Source organism: Rhodamnia argentea, chromosome 6 (genome assembly GCF_020921035.1).
Source record: "Rhodamnia argentea isolate NSW1041297 chromosome 6, ASM2092103v1, whole genome shotgun sequence".
In the NCBI taxonomy this organism is placed as follows: Eukaryota; Viridiplantae; Streptophyta; class Magnoliopsida; order Myrtales; family Myrtaceae; genus Rhodamnia; species Rhodamnia argentea.
The window spans coordinates 29,049,560-29,068,300 of NC_063155.1; the positions used below are offsets into that span (position 1 = coordinate 29,049,560).

General features: G+C 39.4%; 3 protein-coding genes across 3 annotated transcripts; 2 read left to right on the forward strand and 1 right to left on the reverse strand.

Moving 5' to 3' along the window:
- Positions 1–2,676: 2,676 nt before the first annotated feature.
- On the forward strand, positions 2,677–3,840 carry LOC115756007 (F-box protein SKIP23-like). The gene has a single exon (XM_030695671.1). The coding sequence runs from the start codon at positions 2,677–2,679 to the stop codon at positions 3,838–3,840; it is 1,164 nt and encodes a 387-aa protein (XP_030551531.1).
- A 6,310-nt stretch (positions 3,841–10,150) lies between these two features.
- LOC115726747 (probable plastid-lipid-associated protein 12, chloroplastic) lies at positions 10,151–15,031 on the forward strand. Its single transcript, XM_030656772.2, has 11 exons — positions 10,151–10,469; positions 10,571–10,624; positions 10,861–10,935; positions 11,332–11,451; positions 11,733–11,924; positions 12,064–12,147; positions 12,250–12,342; positions 13,017–13,070; positions 13,150–13,229; positions 14,625–14,732; positions 14,831–15,031. Exons 1-11 carry the CDS (start codon positions 10,206–10,208, stop codon positions 14,910–14,912), a joined length of 1,206 nt encoding a protein of 401 aa, XP_030512632.1. The 5' UTR covers positions 10,151–10,205; the 3' UTR covers positions 14,913–15,031.
- Positions 15,032–16,101: 1,070 nt separating this feature from the next.
- Positions 16,102–18,660, reverse strand: LOC115726734. Its single transcript, XM_048280328.1, has one exon. It carries the CDS (start codon positions 18,345–18,347, stop codon positions 16,821–16,823), a length of 1,527 nt encoding a protein of 508 aa, XP_048136285.1. The 5' UTR covers positions 18,348–18,660; the 3' UTR covers positions 16,102–16,820.
- Between the last annotated feature and the right edge of the window lie 81 nt (positions 18,661–18,741).

The window sequence follows — 18,741 nt, forward strand, 5'->3', positions numbered from 1 at the left end:
ACCAACATATCTATACCTAGTTAAGCATATAAAGAAGAGATAACGATGAACATGAACTCATAAGCTACCTCTAGTGTCAACCAACTTATCTATACCTAGTTCTGTATTTTATGCCTACGGTTATAGTGATTTCGGGCATCCTCACGGGTGAAGAAGCACCGATTGCAATCGTGCTTGAAGCATCGATACTTGCACTCTTGAGCGTGGCTTGCTTGATGTTGGATCATCTTCTGATGATCGTTGTATTGAGCCTTGCATATGTTACACCATCCGTCTATATCATAGAATCCACCGTGAACAGCAACATCACCCTGATCAACAACAACAACATCCTCAATGCCTTGATCAACAGCAACAGCATCCTCAATGCCTTGATCAACAGCAACGGCATCCTCAACAACATTGGCCATTTGGAGCTACCAGTGTTTTTTTATTTTTTTGGGTGAAATATGAGTTGAAAAGAAGTCTAGTAGGTGAGAAAAAGCTCTGTAGGAAATGCAACAAGCAAGTCCCGAATTTATAGCACTTGGTGCGCCTCTCATGCATGCAAATGGGTTGGACTAACTAAACAGAAGCATCTCCAAATGTGTGTGATCTGACTGCCATGTGCCTACTCCGGCAATGAGCATGAAGAACAAACACACATTTTGTGTTGTATTCGAGCTTGTAATGATTGCCAAAAATTTTAAAGATAGAAATTACCCAATTTCCTCTCCCTGAGGGACATCTTATTCTCATGGTCTAAAGTCTGTTATCTACGTACTGTCTGTGAAGTGAAAAACGAAAATATTGTTGAAGTTGGTAAGGGTCGACCCATTGCAAGATGTGTGACACACATGCATTGTGTGTTGTAAAATATCTGAAAAATATAAAAGCAAAAGCAAAAGCAAAACTAATTAATTGTAAGCGGCACAATTACTAAGAACAACTGGTCAAACCTCTTTTTACACTGACGATTCCATTATAAACAGCAATTAGAAACTAGTATAATTTTGAGAGAACAATTATTTTCGTTATTCGCACTTTTGCCAATTCAATCATAAACATTTTAATTTTACCAATTGAGTCCTAAATCTTCTCATATTTTGCCAATTGAGTCCATCCGGTTAATTTTGGCCGGAAATTGTTGATATGGACGTTGGCCATTCTACGTGGCCTGGTAAGTGCCGACGTGGACAAGTGTTAATAGTATTTTAATTTTCATCTATTTTATATTTTTATTTTCTTGGTTTTTTACCTTATAAGTGGCCAACGAGGGTATCATGGCTGCGTGCGAGGCCAGCCTCACCTAGATCTAACCAAGGTTGCCTCATCTGCGGCTGCGATAGCCTTACCCAATAGTCGGCGAGCGCCCGGTGACCCGCACCGGCCACTTTAAGAAAAAAATTAATAAAAAGATTCGAATACATATTAACATATCATTAAAATTGTCCGGGTCGGCGTACACCATGCTACATAGGATGGCTATGCATACATTTTTGAATAAAATTGGTTAGAGAGACTCAATTGGCGGAACATGAAAAGGTTTAGGACTGAATGAAACAAAAATCCAATATGTTCTGGAATTTTCTGCTAATTTTCCCCACTTTTTTTCCTCTTTTTTGGTAGCTATTGATGCATTTTTCTACAGTTGCTCTACAAAATAAAAATTACCCCCAAGTACAAGTATCGCTATTGGTACTACATACCGCAATCCGAGCTTATGTTTTTCTTTTCCGAGACTTCTTATATTTTCCTTTAATACTATCTTTATGCTTCTCTAACATATGAAAGCTTTAGCTAAATAGAAATATCTAATGTGAAGGTGAAAATAAGGGTGAGCATCTGTCTGGAAATCGGATTGGACCGAATCGAATTGGCCGGTTCTAGGCGGTTCCCGCAATAACTTGTCTGATTCTCGATTCCAGGTATGAAACATAAACTGCCTGGACCACGGAGATCAAAGCAAACCAATATGCTTTATGTTTAATTCTTTTTCTCATAAATATTAAAGATGCTTGTGTTACATTTCTTCACGACAAAAAGTAATGACTGTAAATTTGTTTTACGTATACATGCACTTCTTTGTTATTTAACAAATATTGATACCATGCCATGTAATAGAGTGATGACTACAAAAATGGAAGACCAGTCGATCATCAATTAGCGCTGCACTCCCAATTAGGTAAACATTTGTTTAACGCAAATTAAAGAATTAAGAACTCCGCCCTATAATAGATTTACGATTTTCTGGACAATTTCTTTCGATGTTAATTATGTGATTTTTAAAGAAGAGATATTATGTTATTTAACCAAGCACCAATTAGTCAAGAGGGCTATTGCTACTGCCAAGTGCCAACCTTTTCTCAGTCCTTCACTGTCAAACGAGGTTGCGTTTTTAAGGTCACGAACACGGCGATTTTTCAAGATAATGAATATGCAAAAGCTACCCTTTTTACGTTGAATAAGGGTTTTAGAAATTTAAAATTTTAAATATACATCCTCCAATAATTAGTTAGCACAGTAAATAAATCACATCCAAAGCTTATCTCTTATTTGCTCGGAAAAGGAAACTATATCTCTTAGAGATGTGTGCGGATCTTACTTAAATATCAGACTCCTATTTGGGTAAACAATTCTTTTGGTTAGTGAAGAGTATACAAAAGCTCTTGCCTGCGATCGAGTGTTCACGAAAACATGAGTGTTCAACAAGCAGATTGGGCATCTCTTCCGGGAGACATTATGGATACTGTTTTGAAGAAGTTGGGATCGTTTGATGAATACTTGCGCGTCAGCCAGGTATGTATGTCGTGGTTTTCGTTTGTCATGAATCATACGGAGTTGAAGGAGTTATCGCGCAAACAAGCTCCCTTGTTAGTGATTCCAGCGATAGATAATAGCCGAGATAGGCGCAATTTGTACAGTGTGATTGATCGCAAGACTTATGGTGTGCAAGTAATTTTGCGCTACAATAGAAGATGTGTTGGCTCCAGCCATGGATGGTTGGCGACCGTGGGAAGAAAGATGGTTATAACCCTCACGAATCCATTCTCGCAAAGACAAATTCGTCTTCCTCCGATATTCAATCCTCCCAAGGGAGACATCACAAAAGACAATCCTTATTGCTTTTATTTGTGGGTTTTTAAAGTTATTTTGTCTGATGATCCAGATCTGTGCCCAGAGAATTGTGTGGTGGGGGTGATTTATGATCACCTCGATAGATTGGCATTTATTAAATTGGGTGATGAATGTTGGACTTATGTGGACATGAATCTCAAGGCATTTACCGATATTACATTTTCCCGGGGATTATTGCATGCGATCGATAGACATGGAAAGCTCATATCTGTCGACCTTAATATCGACTCATATGTCGGGGAAAATGAAGTAGAAGTCATTGTGCCACGTTGTATGCCAAGGCAGTCAGATTTTGCATACATCGTCGAATCGTGCAGCAGAGATATACTTATGGTTCGAAGATTTCTGGTGAAGCAACCAGAGCACAAGGATCTTTACCTTACGAGAGAAATTAGGGTTTTCAAGCTTAAGAGGAATTCAAGCGCGCGCTCGGGGTGGATTGAGGTTAAGAACTTGGACGGGGAGTCCTTATTTGTTGGAGACAGCCATTCGACATCACTTTCTTGTTCGGAATTTCCCGGGGTGAAGCCGAACTGCATCTATTATACGGATGATTACTTCCACGATGGACACTATCACTACAAAGAAGATGGACCTCTGGATATGGGAGTGTTCGATATGGACAATGGAAGCTTCGAATCACATTACGTTCTGGATCCTTCTCAGAAGCAATTTCCTCCTGCAATATTCATTATGCCGAGTTTCTCACGTAATTTTCCTTAGATTGACTCTATAGTTATAAGCAATTATTTATATGGAAGATTTTCACCTCATCGAGAGAACTTTGTAAGTTTTTACTTCGTTTATCACTCACTGTGTTTAGCTGCACCTTCAAGCAATCTTATAAAAGACTTAATTACGCAAATGATGTAAACCACAGGTGCATAATTGTTGGGTATTTGATCCACAATTTTTCCTCTTCTCTGCAGCAAGTCAAAGAGCAATTTCACCGAGGCAGTACTTCACATTATTTATATGCTCAGACATTTTTGGTTCATTGTGATGTTGAGAAGGCAATGTTTTTTTTTTTTTCACTTATGCAAGCAGATTTAATTTGATGGTTTATCGCATTGATTTTGTTAGAATTATACTTGTGACATGATTTTTACCTTTTTATTTTGTTTGTCGTCATTACGGATAGAACTAGAACTTTAAGAAACTCAAGTGGGGCACTATAATCTCAATCGATGAGGAATTTCTTGAAAAAAAAAAATGAACTTATAATTTTAAGAAACTCTTGGAGAAAAAAGCAAAACAGGTGGCATGTTGATGGACATCGCGAAATTTCAAGTTGGTTGGCATATCATAACTTTCCTATTTTGAATTGAATTGATTGATTGTTATCTTTTTTTTATAGAATATATCCGTTGCATGATGTAATTTTTTTGAAAACTCTAAAAAGATTGCATTCATCCATTGCCATGATTAAATTAAAATTACAACTTTAAAATAGGAATTGTAGATAATTGCATACTTAATCTCTCTTGTAAATATTTACGTTAGATTGTACTTTTATTCAAAATTACATCTCTGAAATGGTAAGTCATGTTTAAAATACTTAATCTTTAATAAGTTAGGGTTTAGAGCAATTTAAATCCTAATTTTTTGAGAAATAAAGTATTTTGGTATAGTTTTACATAGGGTCATAAATTAATCCGAAAATGAATAATTCACCATTGCCATGTCATATACATTGCATTTAGAAAAAATTCATGCATAGCATATAGTTTTGTCTTTCGTTATTTCATAAATCGAAAATAAAAAATAATTGCCTGGCGCATGCTCTTTGCAAACCATTGAATGCTTATTGTTATTTTAACCGATTGTGCACCTATGTGACCACCTTTGTTAGTGATCTAGGTTAAAATTTCATCAAATTTGCTAGACAAATTTTTTCATGATATAAAATGGTATCGAAAGGGCATTAATTGAAAAATTAATGTAATCAAGTCCCCGGACTCTTAATCTCCGATTTGTAGAAGTAATTTAGTTATGCTGCTAATTTACTTATGTTTCAATCAACCTGCCAAAAAATGATTAGTGGCGACTCCGAAAATTAAATCTTTTGCCTAATGATCACTTGAACAATAAGTCATGATTTGGTATGACTTGAGAGAGTTCGAGCTAAGTTAATTAAGCTCATTAATTAATTTGGTAATCCATTAACCTAAAATTGAAAATCTTAATTTTAGATCGCGACAGAGGGCACTCCTTAGTTGAATAACTGCGTTGGAGGGTATGCTTACTTGTTTCTATTCATATTCGTACTTCTCTCAACTAAAGTTTTCGAAATGTTCGATTTTCCTATGCGTCTTTTTTTTCTTAGTTTTGATTCTACGAGTTCTCTCTTTGGTTGGACATAGGGATTTCTCTTGCTAATTATACTTGGATTCTCCTGTAGCATTATGCAACTGATTGACTTACATTAGGTGTCAAATTGACTTACTTTGCAGAAATTAAGACACGTGTAGTGATTCTAAAGTCAATGCCGTTGTCCAAATGAAACCGATCGAGGACTTTGATTCTCTGGCGAAGCCGCGCTGGAACAAGTATGCCTTCACCATCACGGCTTCCATGACCACCTATGTAAAAGAACAAAGGTGTTTGATTCTTGATCTCAGCGTACTATTATTGAGATGACTTTCACTATATAAAGATATTACAAACTATTATATAAGGAAATAATACAACAATAGAAAAGGTTGATTAACCAAATTTTCCCAAATATGGTAAGTTGAAAAGGTTACCTTCATCTCCGATCATATGATTTGAAGCTTTGGTATCGGTGAACCATTTTGAATCCCGACTATCTCGAACAGTAAGTGCAGCAAATGCATTTGGCACATTCGACGGGAGGAAATATTGATTAAACCGATTAAAGCAATCTAAAACAATATTTCCCTGTTTGTTACATATTTGACAGGAAACGATTTTGTCTGATCATTTCCCAAGCTTCTCAATCTTGCTTGATTAAATCGTGACGTGTAACCCCGCGAATGCATAAAATCAACCTGGTGAGAGGAAACCCCCTTCCATACCAAAGAAAAAATAATTGTTGTTGGAATGTTAAAATTATTTTCCCTTCTTATTGCTCTTAAAATTGCTTCTCTAACCAAAGAAAGCCATCCCGTGTTGAATTACAAGAGAACTTTTATTTGAGAGACGACTCTCAAAGACTTGTAGTTGCAAAATCAAGTCGGAGAATATTGGCATTGGAAGCTTCAACATGGAAGTTGTGAATGAATCATATTGATCACCCAAGTCATTTGAAACAAAAAGAACCTTCTTTTTTTCCTCAAGGGACATCTAATAGTAGATGACTCATTAAAATATTTTTGAAAGGCATCAAGATACTCATGAAGAGATAAAAAAAATTATCAGTATGACATTTTTGGATTGTAGAAAAATTGAAACTTCACGTTCCTTAGATGTCTTGGCAAAAATGTTTTGTAAAGCTAACCACACTTCAGCAAATGCCTTCAAGTCTACTACTCAAGAACTTCTTCAGAGAGTGTCGCAATTATCCATCCTCACAGAAGGCGATCTAACCTCCTTTATTGTAAAAACTTTGGATTTGTCATTTTCTATGAGACTCCAGTTTCTCCTTCATTAGAGAGGAGGTGATTGTTGGACTCGGCATTTGGTATTCGCCATCAATGAATCCCACCATATCCTAACTTTCAATTAGTTCAAGCATTTGGGCTTTCCAGCAAGGATAGTTTTTTTGTGTCAATTTTAGTGACACAAGTGCTAATGTTCAAAGACGAAGAGTATGAATACTTGGCGAAAGCCATGGTTAAGGATCGATTTCTTTCGAAAATATGCTCCGATACCATAAAATAACAAAAGTGTTTGATTCTTGATCTCAACTACTATTGTTGATGACTTTCACTATATAAAGATATTACAACTATTACATAAGAAAAAATACAACAATGAAACATAATAATAAAGAGATCATCATATTACAAAAGTTGTCAATCCATTGATTCTAGCATCTGCAAGAATCAGCGCTTATGATTTTGATTGATATTTCCAGATTCTTCTTCTTTAATTGATTAGTCATCTCTCTCGATCTAGCAATGTGTCCGATATTGTGAAGCATGGGAAGACACACCTTGTAGTCGTCCATTAAGTTTGGACCCAACACTATATGTGCGAATCAATTTTCCATACAACGAATCAACCTCTTGCAACTTAATTATGTTGCAAAAATTCTCCGGGTCGTTTTATGAATTTCTTTCAAATTAGACTCTTAGTTTATTGAATTCTTAAACTTTTTCCATTTGAGCCTGGCCCTAGTATGTAGTTCAGCCACACTCTCTTTTCCTTGGCCTCGCGGAAATTTTTTCATGTTGTGCATGTGCCATAAGTGTGTTGTGCATTGCCGTGCACATGCCATGCACGCACTGCACCGTGCAGGGCCGTGCATGCTCTGTACACATTTTCTAGAACGACTCTAGCTAAGTTATTAAAGAGAGAGTTCCATCAGAATTTTGATTTACTCAAGTGGGTTCGTTTGCCACTCTCATGGCAACGCTCCTCGTGAATCTTAATCTTGTAAGTACGGAAATGCAAGTAGTATGTTAGACCCGCAATGAAAGTACTGCTATCTAAGCACGTAAAAGTCTCATTCGATATTTTGATTTGGCTAGCTATTTACTCGACTATTCGAAAAGGTGTTGAGTCTTTTTCATCCTCTCACGTAAAAACCTCTTTCTCTCTCGCTCCATCCCTCATGGCAGACCCAAGAAGAGAGTAGCCATGATAACCTCCAACGTGACGAAGAAGGAAGAGAAGAAGATATCGATGATCACGAAGTTGAAGATGACTATCGTCTTGCGCCGTTTGGCGACGATGAAAGTTACATGGAGTTCTTGTGGCGTTTATACGAAGGAGGAGGATGAGAAGAAGAGGACAGCCGAAATGCCTTGGCGCGGTTCGGCGAAATAGAAGGAGAAGATCTGAGGGTACAATTGACAGTGGAAAGAGCGAGGCCTGTTCAATTAAAACAAGTTATTTCCCCCCACAAAATGGAACTCGTTCTCAATTTTCAGCCGAATAGCACGTATGGTCATCAACCCATAATATTAGCAGATGTCATATGCGCCAACTGATCATTCAAGCTTACGGCAAAGCATGCAAACATGTGTGGCTGACAACTACCGTCAATGCTAGACAAGTAACGGTGTCCTTAGCTCACTTTGTACATATAAATATATTGCTACTTGAACAAGCAAAAATGCACAAGACCACAACTGTTTTACTATTCTTTTATTGTATTTTTTTTTTTTTTTGGTGTTAGGGCCAGTGGCAGGTCGCCGGCAACTGACCCTATCCAGAAAAGAAAAACAAAAAATATTGAAAAATATTATATAATTAAAAATAGTTCACCTCGGCGCCGATCGGCCAAATGGATTGAATTGGAACAAATATAAAAGGTTTAAGTCCCAATTGGTTAAAAAAAAAAAAAAAGATTGAATCAGCACAATTGCAATAGGTTTATGTCTTTTTGATAATTTTCATGATTCTATCAAATTTGCATCTCTGTAGTTGGATTTATAAGTAAATTCACTAATTTCCCCGTACGTCTATCTGTATAGCTTGCTTAGACTATGATAAGGATAAAGCAGTCCAACGTCATTTATGCATTTTAACGCGGCTCTCGTAGACTTAACGTGGGAGAGCAAAACACATCGGCATGTTGAATTTATGAGCCCTTGTTTTTTGTTTTGCCATCCATTGACCCCATGATCTTGAATGCGTGGCCGGCTATGCTGGGTCTTGGAGTGTGCGACTCTTCAAGGTTGTTTTGCCGATGTTCCTCGCTTCTGAAACAACACCCCCTCTGACTCCTCCGTCGTCCTTCCTCTCTCCTTCGTCCTCTAGCAAGCGGCCTAGCCCGACATCCGGCCACCGGCGAGGCAAGCCTTGCTTGCCTCTGGCGAGGTTGGCTTCACCATGGTAGGGCGAGCTTTGCCAGAAGCAAGCAAGAGGAAGAAAAAAAAGAGAGAAAGAAAGCCATATTCATCCTAACTTGCTATGTGCATATTGTAATGAAGGTAATTTTTTTTAAGGGTTAATATAATGAAAAACTCCAAACTAGTACGCATATGACAAATTTACCTAAAACTATTTTTTTTACCACAAAAACCCAGAAACGGATACGCATGTGACAAATTTACTCCAAACTATTTTTTTTCTCACAATAAACCAAAAATCGGTACATCTGTGATAAATTTGCCCTAAACTATTATTTCGAGCACCAAAAACTCCAAACTAGTATACATGTGACAAATTTACCCTATATTGATAACTAAACCGGTATATCGGTGGCAATTTACCCTCCATTAGTTTCCGTTAAATTAGGTTAATACCACAAAAAATCTTAAATTGATATATTTGTGACAAACAGAAGGTAAAAACCCCGAACATGCACACCCAACAATTGCCACGTGTCATCTAACTCAACAATTTGATGATAAAATTAAATGAAACCTAACGGATGGTAATTTGTCATAAGTGTACTAATTTAGGATAAATTTATCAAAGGTTTATCAGTTTGAGGTTTTTGGTGATCAAAAAATTAATTTGAGTAAATTTATCACAAGTGTACCAGTTTATGATTTTTTATGGTAAAAAAATAGGTTTTAGTAAATTTATCACAAATGTACCAGTTTGAGGTTTTTCGTGATATTAATCCTTTTTTAAAATATCCTTTATACTATTTAAAGTTTGTGAATCCTTACGGAGTAAGACAAAGTGATTTCAACAATTAACATGACTAAATGTTCGAGGGCAAAATCGTAGAGATTGAAATGTAAATCCCAAAAAGTTGTCTTCAGATATTATTTCTCCTCCAGAACCAATCTGAACTCTTTGCATCAGCTAATGGGCCGGGGGCCCGATCCACTTCTAAATCAATCAGGCTTCCAGTCGATTACCAATGTCAACACAATATCTCAACATCCACGTGTCAGGTCGAGTGATGGCCACGTGGCACTACGCTGCTCGAGACTTCTTTCTCCGTGGAGCGTATCCGCCAACACGCATGCGAGCCTTGCAAATTTCCTCCAGCGTCTTCCCCAATGGCGTCCCACGTCCACAGGCTTCAGTTCAACACGGCGACGCCGTCTCCTGCACTTCTGGCCCCGCAAACTCTCAACCGCCGCTCTCCGAAGTCCGTCGAATACCGCCGGAACCGAGGTCGCGACGGCTTGGTCGCTTGCCGCTCCTCTCTCGTCGGCGAACAGCAGGAGGCCTCTCCGTTCACTGATCCGGAGACGCAGCTCATCGAAGCTCTCATCGGCATCCAAGGCCGTGGTCGCTCTGCTAATCCGCAGCAGCTCCAGGTGACCCGCGAGTTGGGCGATTCATGCCTCTTTCCCTGACGAAATCGCGTTAGGCTCGTGTTCGCGTGGCTATTGGCTTGATTCAAAATTGATTTTCGCAGGATGTTCAGCGAGCAGTTGAAGTTCTGGAGACTTTGGGAGGAGTGCCAGATCCGGTACATGCTCATTTTCACTCATTGCCTTCACTTCTTTACTCTGTTTGTGCTCATTATTATCTTCAACAAACTGAGACCAGTCCACCGGTGAAGAAACTTCTGCTTGGAAGCTCGAACGTAATTTTCAAAAGTAGTAATGTGCGTTGTCCTAGTTAGGCAGATACTTATGTTGCTTTACCGGTTTTTAAGATGGTTATGCGTGTTCGGCATGTTGACACGGCAGTAATTTTATGCAGACAAGCTCTGATCTCATCGAAGGTCGATGGCAATTGATGTTCACAACTCGACCTGGAACAGCGTCCCCGATTCAGGTAATGTTTGAGCTTGGTTTCCATTTGCAATAGAGGCACCACGGGGAGCATGGTGTATTAGAAGCCCTGTGATTTGCTTGGATAAGTTGAACAGTAATGAAGAAATGATATCTTCTTTTTATGTTGCTCATTTCGACTTCCAAAATAATTTCGGCTGATTTGTCCTCGTTTAGATGCAGGTCTTCAATTGTTTCTTCACATATATCTGGATGTTTTGATAATCCGTGTACGTGCAGAAATTTCCCTTTACTTAAATTGGCAAAACACGTGAGATGCAGAAGATGAGAATCTTTATGGAACTTGTCTGCCTGCCAATTTCATAAAAATGTCCAATTCTTATGTGTTCTAGATTTTGGATGATGTGAAGAGACTAACAGCACACCAAATCATCTGCAGAGAACATTTGTCGGCGTTGACGTGTTTAGCGTATTTCAAGAGATATATCTTAGGTCGAATGATCCCCGCGTATCCAATATCGTGGTATTCTCTGAAGCCATTGGCGAGTTAAAAGTAGAGGTATGACCTTCTTCCTTTTAAGGACTATGAGCTTAGACTTTATTGATGACTGCTGTATGAAAAGCCGTCCGTCATTATGTCTGTCATTGTGGGTGATATGTGGTATGAACATTTCTTTGGATGGCTTGTGTCAGTGCAGCATCATATACTTTACAGCTTATATGTTTCTTTTATCCTTCCCATCCTTTACCAAGCAATGTGGTACTAGATGGAAAATGTCATCTTCTTTCCTCTCATATTAGTTGACTGACCTTACTTATCAATTGAGTGTTTACCTGCAGGCAGCTGCATCGGTCAGTGATGGAAAAAGGATCCTTTTTCGGTTTGATAAGGCGGCTTTTTCCTTTAAATTTATACCATTCAAGGTTCCATATCCAGTGCCATTTAGGCTTCTTGGAGATGAAGCAAAAGGATGGTTAGACACTACATATTTGTCTGAATCTGGAAACCTCCGTATCTCGAGAGGAAATAAGGTGAATGACATATTAAGGTCCAAATCTCCTTGTTCAGACTGCCTTCTTATTAGCAAAAATGAGAACCTAGGATTTGATTGGCAGAAGCCGCCATAAAAATGTTTGGCTAATGGTACGCCTTTATCTGGTTGTAGTGCAGGGAACCACATTTGTGCTGCAAAAGCTGACTGAACCTAGGCAGTTGTTACTATCAGCTATTTCCACTGGAAAAGGAATTGAAAAGGTAAACTCAAACGTTCAATTACCAAGAGAATCTAATGACCATAGAGTTGGATTGAGGAGGTGCCCGAATGTTAACTGAACTAATGCTGAATCATTGTTGTAGGCAATTGATGAGATCACATCTTCGAGCAAGAACAAAGGTGACAGCGAGCTTGAACTTGTAGAAGGTGAATGGAATATGATCTGGAGTTCACAGGTATCTTCATGGGAATTACTGCTTTTATTTTGCTCATAGTCTCAATATATAGACATAAAGTATAATGACATTAGATCCATGGAACTAACGAAACGAATCGAGGAAAAACTTTTGAAGAATCCTAATTTACTGGTGCAATAGCTTGAAGAGCTAGTTTTCCTAGCTCCAGGTTATGTACTAATGCCATTGAAAGGACTCAGAGAATCGAACCAAGTGTTGTTCAAAGTCTCGTGCGCATTTCCATGGCCACGTCATTTTAGAACTTTGCCCATCTGTATTCAAGTGTTGGGGATGACAATTCTTAGAAATCTTAAAGACCCAGAGCCAGCAGAAAGTAGAATCAATGCCCAACGACTCCATCATCAGGTTTACTGACTTTCATCGAGCTGAATGGATTGGCACTTCATTCTTTTGGCTATCATGCTAACCTGATGGAATGAACGTGGTGCTAGTATTGCAGCTTTTTGTTTCCAGTTGGTCCTTGAATTTTCTATGTTAACAAGATGCCACAAGCATTCTAACACAATTATCTTGCCATACAAAATCCGACAATGTCAAGAACAGTCCGACACAATTTTTGCTATACAAAATACAACAGTGTCATTTAAACAATGGTCACATGTCTCTCAGTGCATCTCATTGCTTCTTACATATCTGTGTCCTGCGCGGTGCAGATGGAGACGGACAGTTGGATAGAGAATGCAGCTAATGGACTGATGGGCACACAGGTAGGTATAAGTAAATTGTCCTTTCTATCACGTTGTCGCATGAGTCCATCGCTCATGAAGCTCGTCCTGCTCCTTGTAGATTGTCAAAAAGAGTGCACAAATGAAATTTGTGGCGAACATCTTGCCTGGCCTGAGATTCTCCATGAATGGCACATTTGTGTAAGTATTTTGCTTTCCTTTCTCTTTTGCACGGGGTAGGATATATGCTGCGGCACTTAGTTTTCCGGTTCATAGTAGAGAACATTATACTAAAGGCAAGATCAAATATAGATGTTCCTGTCGGACAGCACGAAGCACCATCCGTTATGTGTGCATATAGGGATCACAGAACAAATTGGAATATAAGTATTCAACACTCTTGCACACTTGCCCCTGCGCATGCACTTTCACATATGCGTGCGAGCAGGTGCTCTTTGGTTTCCCAGGTGATTTATAATGCCACAATCAATCCGAATTGGAGTAAGAGGATCACTACTTATTATTCTAAATAATGATCGCTCGTATCACTTGAAATAATTACTCAATAAAAAAGAATTATTATCCATAAAAATTTACGTCTAATATTTTCGTGAACAATAAAAATATATAACGATATATTTTGTTCATTCATTTTTATAAGAGATACAAACAATCGTTTTTGAAAAAATTGTATTCCAAATTATTCATTTTTAAAGAAATATGTGGAATCGAATTAGGAACTTATTCTCCTAACTGATTCTCCAACAAGCTCAGCTGAAACATCCTTGGACTAGTGAAAATGGTGAAAGAGTTTCAAAGCCAAGTAAGAGCGGGTTATAGACACGATACGCCTCAATGAAAAAAAAATATTAGCTATAAAAATTTATGTTTGATACGTGAACAATAAAAATATATAACGATATATAATTGTTCATTCATTTTTGTAAGAAATACAAGCAACTGTTTTTGAAAAAATTGTATTCCAAATTATTCATTTTTAAAGAAATATGTGGAGTCGAATTAGGAACTTATTCTCCTAATTGATTCTCCAACAAGCTCAGCTGAAACATCCTTGGACTAGTGAAAATGGTGAAAGAGTTTCAAAGCCAAGTAAGAGCGGGTTATAGACACGATATGCCTCAACGAAAAAAAAATATTAGCGATAAAAATTTATGTTTGATACGTGAACAATAAAAATATACAACGATATATAATTGTTCATTCATTTTTGTAAGAGATACAAACAATCATTTTTGAAAAAATATATTTCAAATCATTCATTTTTTAAGAAATATATGGAGTCAAATCAAGAACTTATTCTCCTAACTGATTCTCCAACAAGCTCAGTTGAAACATCCTTGGACTAGTGAAAATGGTGAAACTGTTTCAAAGCCAAGTAAGAGCGGGTTATAGACATTGAGTTTTGCTTACTTCAATTTTTGAAGCGTTCACCGCGACGCAACTCCTTGTTACTCCGAGGGGCGGGGGAGAGGAAGTCCTTCACATTTCACAAATTCATGTTCACAGATCTGGGAACTGCACTGCAGTTTAGGCAAATTTGAAGGCATAGCTTCACCAGATCTCATACCTTCACAGGAAATCCGGCACCAATTCGTATGATGTCACGATGGATGATGCCGCTATCATCGGAGGCCCACTTGGATATCCTGTGGAAATGGAGACCAAGTTTAAGCTGGAGCTTCTGTAAGATTTGCGTCTCCTCTGTCTTCTAAACGACTCAACAGTTAACACCCCCAGAATTTGATCCTATCATGCACGCATACCTCTATTTTCTCTCGCAGATATGCAGACGACAGAATCAGGATCAGTCGGGGTTACAACAACATAGTCTTTGTGCATCTCCGTGTGGATAGAACAAAGTAAATCTGCTACTATGTTTGCTTCCCAGACATTGCATGACACAAGCCAATGTATGTCTACCAGATTTACAATCACGCCGGCTATATGTAAACATTTGATTTAATAACATTTCATTTTTCTTCAATTTTCGTGCTTGCTTGGCTGGTCCATCCCCTCCATGAATGGCGGCTCGTCCATATCTCTACACGATGCACCATTTAAAATCATGCACCAAGAACAATTCGCAACTGAGAAACAAAATGGCATGTCCTTCCTGCAAAACATTTAGGAAAGAGCCAACAAACTACGATTAAGCAAGGAAAAAATATTGCTCTTATGAGAGAATGGTTGACAAAGATTACGGGCAATCAAACTCTGCAAACATACTTTGCCATGCTTGGAATCTTTTTAAACTGGTAAAATTAAGACTCCTTAAGACATCTTTTCGCATCCCTTCCCAGAACAAGGATGAGTAACAACATATCACTTTCACACACAAATATGCCATTCGTCCCGTTCTTGCCTTTGCGTAAGAACACCAAGTAGATCTCTATAAGCAACAGTAACTGATCCACAGTAATCCATGTTAAGGGCACAAGTATATCAATGTAAGGAGAAGGTGATGATGTTATCTCCTTGACTCAATTGTCGGTTATTCTGCCTATCCAACTCAAGATAAGTCCGATTGCTACAACCGGATCGAGCTATCCTTAAGACAAACTAAAGCTAACTTTTAAACAACTGACAACAACATCATTTGGTAGGATCTATACATGAAGACGTGAAATGAAAGCTCTGATGTCGGATGCACCAACAGCAAAAGAGAGGAACAGAGTTTGTGTCTCAACAAAAATTCTCACACATTCATCCCTTTTCAGGAAAAGCCAACTGCCACAAGTGAACCCAAGAGTACGACAAGACTACCACTGGCTTTCCCAAGTCTTGCTAATCTCCACGAGTCAAAATTCTCTCCTTAAACAAATGCAGTCGATTGATCGCCCGGGGGGGGAAGAGAGATAATCTTTCCTGCCCACCTTCAATCAGATACTTGCCTAGATGTGCAAAGGATCAGCCAGAGGTGTTGACCATCATCATATCACAGGTGTCCCCGATATCAGGCTCAAAAAAACCTTCACCAAGAAACCTTTAGAGTATAGACACCAGTGATCTCATCAGATATAAAAGATGGTGAATTTGTACATATTCAGCACACTTGGGCAACAATCCATCTCTGAATGTCAGTATAATCAAGAAAATTACACCTTTTTTTAACAAGGAAAAGATGAACATCACCATACATTAAAGGTGGCTGATCTTGCTACGAAAATACTGAAAACTACTGCATGTTCCAGGAGAAGAAGAAAAACAAATCCAACAAGGCTTCTCCTCAAAGAAGAACTACTCACTAGTACAGTTAGCTTCTAATCCGATTGATGCAATCATATAGCAACTGAGACAAACATCCAGACCACAAAGGACTTGAATGAGTGGTCCTCCCTCCTATATTACATTAACTTACACAGTCTGGTTTCAGAGATGTAAATGCATAACATATCTATAAGTAATGCAGTCCAAGGAAATGTGGTTTTCATGACATCAGAAGCTTAAAACATAAACCTACTCACACTCAATCTCAAATGCTTTCCAGACATAAAGTAAGAATCCACAAGATCACAATACTCCAGTATAAAGAAGAGAGTGAAGTAAACCAACGAGGGTTATTAACTGAAAAGAGCAGAGAAATGGCTAAGTTTGGAAGCCCATTGACCCATGTTTTCACTCTCAGCTAACAAGCAACACCAATAAATGCCCCAGAATCGGAATTATTTATGGAGCACTGAGAAAGAAGCTTGCCAATCAACGAATTATGGCATAAGATAACATGCCCCTAACCAATATCAAACAGTAGAGGAGGCTTAAGATGGACGAAAGCTAGCAAAATAAATGATCATCGCCAACGCTCTTCTCCAAAGGCACATTTGCATCGTCCCTATGTTCGCACTCGTCCCGTTTAGCATCCACTTCATCCGAGACCTCGTCCTCTCCAACGTTGGTCCCCTCATCCCCCCCGGATTTTACTCTTCCCAGGATAACCCCATCACATTGTTCCTCATATCTTGACTCATCTTCTTTTAGAATTGCTTCATTTGAAGTAAACTCTTCCATAGCAACCTCCAGAACAGCTTTATTTCCTAGTGTTGAATCATATTTCTCTTCTTTGGCATCACCATCGAACTTAACATCCCTTCCACCTACATCACCATCCACACAATCCATGTCCTCTCCTTTGCTCACACCACCCAGAACATGAACATTGCATTCTTCCTCACTCTCATTTTCAGACTCATTCTCCACTACCTCCTCATTCGCATCCTCGTCCACATGGTTCTGCCTCTCGAGGAAGCTCAACCTCCTCCTCAAGTCCTCCATATCCCGCTCCATCAAGAAGAGCCTTTCTCTCAAAGCTAGATTTTCTTCCTCAAGTTGCGCAATGTGGGTATCTTGATCATCCACCCTATTCACCAGTAAATTGCTATAATCAGAACCGTAATTGGGGTAAACCATCTCAAACCGATTCATTTCATGATCCAGTCTGCTCATCACGCTATCCTTCTCCTCTTCTACATCACTCTCACTAGACCCATTATTGTCCTCCTCATTCTCATCCTCCTCCTCCTCGTTGTCCCTGATCTCTACCTCATTCCGTAGCCTAATGAGACCCTTCATGGACCCATACCCGTCCACACCCCACTCCTCCTTTGCCATATCAACCAACACCTCTCTAGAAGGCGAAAATATTGGCGTCGGCAACACTGCTGGCGTTACCGGACACGGGGACACCATCGAGGCAATGCCGCCTGACTTCTTCGCTCTAATGATAAATGAAGTCGTGTTCCTGGGCGCATACGGCGCAAACCGATTATTGAACTTCTTCTTGGGGTAATATTTTTTTGACTTTAGGCGATTCTGGTACTGCAAATCGCTGAGAGCAGGGGGCTGGTACCCCTTGCCACCGGCGCCACCGCTCATCCCCGCATTAGGGATCGCCTTTGGGACCTTCCTCGGGTCATTCCGCTTATCATTGGGCTTCTTGCCCTTCCAATTGCTTCTACCGGGTAATGGCATCATTGGCTGCTTCAAAGACCCAAAACCCGGGTTCATCGAGCCGAGGAACTGCACATTCGGATCAAGCGAAAGCTGCTGCTGCTGCTGCTGCTTCTGCTTCTGAGGCCACATCTTGTAACTCCTGTTCATACTGGGTACCTGAGATTGACTCAACATCTGAGACTGGCCAATCAACTGGGGCTGGCTCAGCAATTGAGGGGGCTGGCTCATGGACTGAGACGCGCTCATCAGTTGGGGATGATTCATGATTACCTGCGGAGGAGGCGGGTTTATCATCGGGCTCTGATTCATCATCATCGGCGCCTGATTCATTAAGTGAGGCTGATCGTTCATCCTCCGATTCAACAACTCCCTATTTACCGACGACTAACGACGAACTTATCCCCACAAAGATCGTACTTTCCGGGAACACCAAAAGCGAGATCGCAAATCAAGCAACCCACAAATCTATTCACTCCTTTCCAAGTAAAAAAGCAAGAAAAAACCGCAAGCAGTTCGTGAACGTCCGAATCCTAGAGAGACGATTCAAGGAATTCAATGTCCGCGTACGATCTCAGGAGTGAAGGATCTGCGACAGATTATTCGGAACGAATATTTTCAGAGTTGTCGGGGACGATGCCTTATAAAATCCGGAGCGCAGGGAGGGGTGCGGTCCGACCGACGCTGTCTTCATCGCGAGGGAGGGAACAAACGGACGGCCCGGATGGTTTCCTGGAACAATCGAAGG